Source organism: Condylura cristata, unplaced genomic scaffold (genome assembly GCF_000260355.1).
Source record: "Condylura cristata isolate star-nosed mole 26May11 unplaced genomic scaffold, ConCri1.0 scaffold00045, whole genome shotgun sequence".
Classification (NCBI taxonomy): Eukaryota; Metazoa; Chordata; class Mammalia; order Eulipotyphla; family Talpidae; genus Condylura; species Condylura cristata.
Window position 1 is genome coordinate 3586023 of NW_004567146.1, and position 7546 is coordinate 3593568.

The 7546-nt window shown below is 37.0% G+C and overlaps 1 protein-coding gene across 1 annotated transcript; it reads left to right on the forward strand.

Annotated features, from left to right (window-relative positions):
* The first annotated feature begins 1112 nt into the window (after positions 1 to 1112).
* On the forward strand, positions 1113 to 2051 carry LOC101628586 (olfactory receptor 4K3-like). The gene has a single exon (XM_004694576.1). The coding sequence runs from the start codon at positions 1113 to 1115 to the stop codon at positions 2049 to 2051; it is 939 nt and encodes a 312-aa protein (XP_004694633.1).
* Positions 2052 to 7546: the final 5495 nt, after the last annotated feature.

Sequence of the window (7546 nt, forward strand, 5' to 3'; positions counted from 1 at the left end):
TCTTGAGCTACCCTGAGTTAAAACATATCAAAATATTATAAACATACATTGGGTGTACTTATATTCATTAATGAAGTTTTCAATCATATATAAATAGTTTTCATGGGTCTTTTTCTAATTTTAGTTTAAAATGATATTGTGTTATTTTTCTCTTCTTGGGTGTCTGGAATATCTTCTTTGATAACTTTCTTTAAAAAGTCTGGCTGTCATACATGCTTAAATGGCTGTCGTTCCATATGGATCTACCTTAACGATCCATGGTATGTTCCCTGTAGGTCCTCTCTGTATTTGTGATATTTTACAAATATTATCATGAATACTTTAAAATATATTTGCACAGTTAGCCATGTGGAAGAGAAAATTAAAGGTGGCAGTATGAAGCCAGGAATGAGTCTCTGTTCATGTGCTCTCTGAACATGCCACCTCTCAAATGACTATGTTTATAGGCTCAAAGGTAAATTCAGGGCCTATGGGAGAAGATGAAAATTTTTGGACTTTTTCACCTTTGGGAATAAATAAGTGAGAAGCCACTTTAAGCTGGCTAACCATAGATTCATGCACTGATTATCTCTGCTTATCTGATTTTCAGCAGAGACCACAGGACTGACTCCTAGATTTTCAATGTTCTGTATTACATATACTCAATTTCATGTTTCTTGATGTTGTTTTTCCATTATAAAATATTTTGATCTCTTCCTCATTTATGTGGTTTTTATGATTATGTAGGGTAGGGACAGATCCCAAGATGGAAACATCCTCTTATTTTCCTACAGAGAAGCAGTAATTCTGTTCTCTAAATTCCAAAAAAGGTGGCATGGAACATCCAACTGAGATGTCACTTTTCTTAAGATTAGTACAGATATGAGTTATAGATGATGACTTCAGTTCCTTTAAAAATATTATGGCATGTGGCAAATATTCTTCATAATCTCTGTTAAGAAATCTGATCTATTCTCAATTCTTGAATTTGGTGTTATTCCACATTTTTTAATCTTTTTGCACATTTTCATGTATTTTAGGAAGCAAAGTTAAGTGAATATGTATTTCTTCTTTCCATTTTAACTCACAGATTTTAATTTTGTTTTAGGTAACATACACCAATAGCCAAACAAATGGAAAAAAAAAATTACACCACCGTGTCTGAGTTTATTTTGCTGGGGCTCACAGAGGTTCGGGAGTTACAAATTTTCTTTTTCTTCTTTTTTTCCATTGTCTATATAGCCACTGTTTTAGGTAACCTCACCATTATCTTGGTAGTGAAACTGGACCCTCAATTGCACTCTCCCATGTACTTCCTACTGGCCAATCTCTCCTTTATTGATATGTCCTTGGCCTCCTTTGCTACTCCTAAGATGATCTACAATTTAATTAGTGCATATAAGGCCATCTCTTTTGATGGCTGCATGGCCCAGATGTTTTTTCTTCACCTTCTAGGTGGGAGTGAGATGATGCTTCTTGTATCCATGGCATTTGATAGATACATTGCAATATGCAAACCCCTCCATTACAAAAATATTATGAGCCATCGTGTTTGCATCATTCTTACAGTTCTTTCTTGGACAGCTGGTTTAGTGCACACTACGAGCCAAATGGTTTTCACAGCGACTTTACCATTCTGTGGTTCCAATGTCGTGAACAGTTTTTTTTGTGACCTGCCTCGGGTGATCAAACTTGCCTGCACTGACACCTACATCTTGGAGCTCTTGATCATTGCATTCAGCGGAGTACTCTCTTTGTTCTGTTTCATCGTTCTGTTCATCTCCTATAGCATTGTCCTGATTACTGTCCAGCATCGCTCCTCTAGTGGGTCGTCGAAAGCTTTGTCCACCCTTTCAGCTCACATTACAGTGGTAGTACTGTTCTTTGGACCTTGCATTTTTATTTATGTATGGCCATTCAGTAATGTCTCTGTAGACAAAATCTTGTCTGTGTTTTATACAATTTTTACTCCCCTTTTAAATCCAATCATCTACACATTCAGGAATAAAGACATGAAGAAAGCAATAAGAAAAATAAAGGCCAAACACATGAATTCCATATCAGACTTCTAACTGAAATACAATCATCAAAGGCATCATCATCGTTGCCATCATCACCATCATCAGAGACATTGAGGTATATGATTTTGTAACAATTAGAAGTACAACCTGGGAAATGATAATGTACAGAAGCATGTACACAATAAAACATCTGATCATGTATCTAACTAAAAACCATTCCAATATAGTATCAGTCACTTATGTTGCAATTTTGTTTTTCTATCATCTACATTGAATTGTAACTACTATTTATTGGGTTCTAACAATGTCTGAAGTACTTTGCATACATTTCTCTTAACTTCACAGCAACAAAAACAAAGACCATTATACACTACCTATTGAAAACTGAGCATTATAAAATTTAGTAATTGTGAGCATTAGACTTAGAATCAGATCCTACATGCAATTAAAAATCTACAACCTTAAAAAATGCTTATCTATGTTTTAGTAACATTTATGAGTTGCTGTTTCTTGTCCCTTCACTTACATGTCATGGTTCCCAATAAATTCTTCCCAACAACAGGATAAAACAATTTAAAATTAATTTGAAAGTATAAAATCACTGACTATCTCAGTAGTCTAATGCCTCTGGTTCAAAAGAAAAGGGATTTTTAAACCAGCTAAGCAGATTTATCCCAGTTGTCTAGTGCACTAGAAATGATATGAAAATAGGACAATGAAGATCACACCTAAAATCTAAGTTATCCTCTATGGTGCTTCATAGTATTTGCATATCAAGGAGTAAATGAAAATAACATAGTCCGATAAATTAAAGTTTGTTCACTCAAGCAAGAAAAGAAATACCATCATCAGAATCTTCAATGAAGGTGAAAAAGAATGAAATAAACTGTACGAAAAGTCAGCCATAAATATATGGTTTCACAACCCAATGGCAAAACTATGGAGACTAAAAATATTTTCATCCTAAATCATGCATTCTGGCAATCATGTATTCGAGGTATTTGGTAACAAATTTTAAATTCCCTTTTTAATTTAAAAGGAGCTATGGTTGGTGGACTTTAAATCTTAGTATCCAACTTACAGAATATTCATGTGGGATTAAAAATAAGTTAGGAGATACAAATTGGGGGAGAGTATCTTAATTTGTATGGGTCATACATGTATTTATGGCTGAACAACTATCATTCTTTGGAAGTTAAGTAAATGCGGAATAGTGTTGATCAATGCTGAACAGCCAAGTACAAAGATGATTTCAAATATGTGTATTGACTTTCAGCGTCACATTAGCTCTTCTATAGTCTCCTCTCTATACTAGAGAACTACCAGCCTGAAAATTACTGAAACTAATTTACAGACTTACTTCCAAAACGCTCTATCACTGGAAGACACAGCTAGATAAGGGAAGACGGGGGGAAAGGAGGGAGAGCTTAATATTTTTGTGTGTTTGTCCCTGACAGCAGCAATGTCAAGGACCTAGACCCCAGAAATTTGTAGGGGGCTCAACAGCATCAACAGAATGGAGCTTCCAGGCTCTTGAAATGTCATCAACTTTTATATTTTTGATACAAAAGTATAACAACTTTTATATTTTTAACTCATGCATTTTTATATTTTTGATACAAAAGTGTATTAACTTCTGTATTTTTGACTCAGTAGTAGGACAGAGCTTGCAACCTCTACAATGGCAGTGCTGTCCGCACGGTATTTATTCTGGGCAATGACATGTCCCTTTTATTCCTCCTTTCTGAGCTGAAAATTTCTGCTGCAATCCTTCCTTAGGCATCCCCAAGGCATCTGAAGTTCAAAGTGTATAAATTAAATGAATCATCTATGTCCATAAACTTGATATTTACTGTACTCCTAATATGAATTACAATCACTATCAGACGTTCAATCTAGAAATCAGAATTTACCTCTATAAATACACACAATCCTAGCAGTAGCCTGCATTTTTCCGAGGCTCCATTTAGTCTTCTTATCTGTTTCTGAGACTGTGTAATCACCATCAATAAATTTTCAGGTTTACTGGGGTTCTCTTTTTTCCTGTTTCTTCAAATATACTGGTGGTATATCATTCTCTACCAATTTCTTCACCTACATTATAATCTTCAACTCTAGAAATTCCATTTTACTATGTTTTATAATTTTTATATCTTTGTTGATATTCTCTAACTGCCTTCCTCTAATTCTTTAGATATGATTTTCTTTAGTTTTCATAATATATTTACAATTGTTTTGAGCTATTTTTCTGCTAAGTGCAACATCAGGGTCCCTATAGAAGCAACTTCTATTGCTTATTTTTGTGTATGGGATACACGTTTGTGATTTTGTATGTCTCACTACTTTTGTTGCAAAGCTGGACTTTTTTGGCTAATAGCGTAACAACTCTGGTTACTGTCCCTTTGTTCCCCCAGTGTTGATTTTTTTTAAAAAATAATATGTTTATTTTTACATCATTTTGTGCATTTTTCCATCTCAGTTGTAATCCCCGTGGGCTTCCCATCACCAGGTCACCTGTGTGCCTTCACCATAGTCCAGTACATTTCCCTCTCCCCCACTGTTTTTGATGCCATTCCCCACTCCATCCCAATAAAATGTCTCTGGTATATAGCTGTTCATTATCATTATTATTATTATTTCCTTGCCTGGTTTGTTATACTCCTGCGATGAGTGAAACCATCTAGCATTTTTCCTTTTCCTTCTGGCTTATTTCACTAAGCATGATCTTTCCCAGCTCCACCCATGTTGCTGCAAAAGGCGTGTGTGTGTGTGTGTGTGTTTGGTTGCTAAGTAATATTCCATTGTGTATATGTACCACATCTTTTTAATCCAGTCACCCACTTTTGGGCATTTGGGTTGTTTCCATGTCTTTCCAACTGTATAAAGCAGCAATAAACATGGGGGTGCAGGTATCTTTTTGAACCTGTGTTTGTGTGTCTTTTGGGTAGATAACTAGGAGTGGGATTGCTGCATCATATAGAAGCTCCATTTTTAGCAGTTTGGGTCATAGAGGAAGCTCCAAACAGATTTCCATAGTGGTCGTACTGGTTCCTCCAGTGTTCATGATTTTTTAAGTTTTACTTAGTAAATATATATTAATGCATACAAGAGCTGAGGTGTAGGCCAGAGGCATGGGGCAGTGGGGTGAGAGGATTCACCAGCGAGAGTGAGGAGAACAACAGATAGACTGACTGAAATACACTGCTGAGAGGAGCAGCAGGTAAGACAAGAGGTCTGCTGTGCCATGTGGGTCAGCTCCCTGGTGGGAATTGAACTTGTGCTGCAGTGGCTGCTTATAGCTTCATAGAATTTAGACTTAACCCCTGAGCCACCAAGGAGGCCCCATTATTGATGTTCTTTTTCTTTACATGTTGTTCAGTGGAATTCCATTTGTTTTGTTAACTCTATGATTTTTATCCTCCTCCTCCACCTCCCAGTGTGTAGTCTCTGATTTCTCTGTTTAGATGATTTCCCTGTTCAGATGATTTCCCTTGTGCTTAACCTCTTAACCTGCCTACCTCTGGGACACCATAAACCACAGACTGGTCAATGATTATGCTTAAGCTTCCTTGATCAATTAGAGCTTTATCACTTACCAGGTACGGCAAGGAATTTACATTTTTCCTCACATTTAGTCAAGGAATATTGTTGGATATTCCCTGTTCAGTCACTTCTGAGAGGTACATAGGCTTGGTAGTCTGGAAGACTACCAACGCATGATTTTATTGCTAAGTTTGGTTCCCAGGAGTTGTTCTTAAATTAGTATAGTTTAATTTTTCAGATAGCTTTTGATTACAGGATGTGTTTTTGTGTTGGGTGCAAGTGAGACCTGCACCCTTTTAAATGGACCTGGTGTAGCTTAGAGATTCTCTATCTATTCATTTCTTCTCAGTGCCTGTCTGATTTCTCTGCTAAGTGGACACATTCTACGCATGCATTTAACATCCCCTATCCCCAGGGTTGACTGTGATCCCAACAGGGTTTTACTTGTTTGTCTCTTAGCATGTTGCTCTCTATTAAACTGTTTGCTATGCAATTTGTTTTGTTGATAGCAGTAACTTGGTGCTATGAGTAACTTCTTAATTACTCTCCACCAAGAACTCTTTTTTTTTTTAATATTGCCTTTATACTTGGAACTCTCCAAGCTCTGTTCCAAATACCCACAAACCCCTCAGGTGGAGTTGTGAGTTCCCCTGGACAGAATCTACATTCTTTTATACTGAAGCTAGGGAGAGACGGCCACTTGTTTCACCTAAGTGACATCCCTGATTTATGAGTAGGCATTAGGAGGGGCAGAGTGTCCCTGGTCAGTTTTCTGAGCAAACTACAAGCTTTTACTCTACAAGTAAATTGGAGGATTGGGGTGCTGGGAGAGAGGGGCTAGTATTTTCATCAGTCATGTCTAGAGTTGAAGTCTTAATAATGGTAGTGGTGGTGATGATGAGGATTAGAATACTTACTATGAAATTGTCTCGGATCTTTAAGTGCACAATACAGTATCATTAACATAGGTACAAGGCTATAGAGTTATTCCTAAAACTAATTCATTTAGAAACTGAAGCTACATATTCGCTGAAAAGCAACTTCCCGTTTACTCCTCCCTGTCCCTGCAAACCACAGTTCTACATTTTGTTTCTATGATTTTGACTTAGATACCTAATGTAAGTAGACACTCTGCCTTATAAGTAGGCACTGGGCGAAGATTAAAAGCCTCTATTATTTCCTTTGTGCCTACCTGAAGCAGAGCTTCTTCAGCACTCAAGGTCTTGCTCTTCCAGGTGAAGCTTGAAACCACAGTCTCATACTCAAAGCTGTGAGGAGTCTCTGTCTTCTTGCCCACACCTGCATGGAGTACAGCACCCAGACAAGAGCAGTGCGGCTTCCATACTATGATGCTGGTAGGGAACAGAGAGGAGTAGGTCATCCTTAGATGCCAGGTCCTTAGTTAACTATTTTAATAAGATACAACAGACGCTCCTGAATGAACTGACTCTATTTTCTACCCTAGAATAAGTGCCAAAGATGCTAAATAATCATTTTTTGTATGTTTCTGTAGTCATGTTTGTTGTGTTGGGGAGAAAATCCATGAGGTCCTGCACTTGGCCTTCTGAAAATCCCCATCTTATTTGATATTGATACAGCAAATCTAAAGAGTATATTTGGGAACTTGACACTTTCTGTTGATGCCATCATCAACCACACACCCTATGCTTCAGTTCTACCTGTAATTTAACCATACCCACTCCTGCATTGCCGTCCAAGCCTGAGGTCAGACTTTCATTATTTCTCCTAGATTATTCATGTAACAGCATAATTACATTACAGTGCCTATAACCATGATCTTGTGAAAATGCAATTCCCTCATTCTCTATTTTAGCATTTCAATTGTACCTTCTTAACTACATAATAAATTCCAAACTGCTTTGATGTTAAAAATATTTCAAGGTTCATGTTCTGACATAACTTTTTGCTAGCCCCATCAAAAACACTCCTTCTTCATCACCCACTCTACTATGTAGTTCAAAGGTATTAGCCAATTTGTTTCT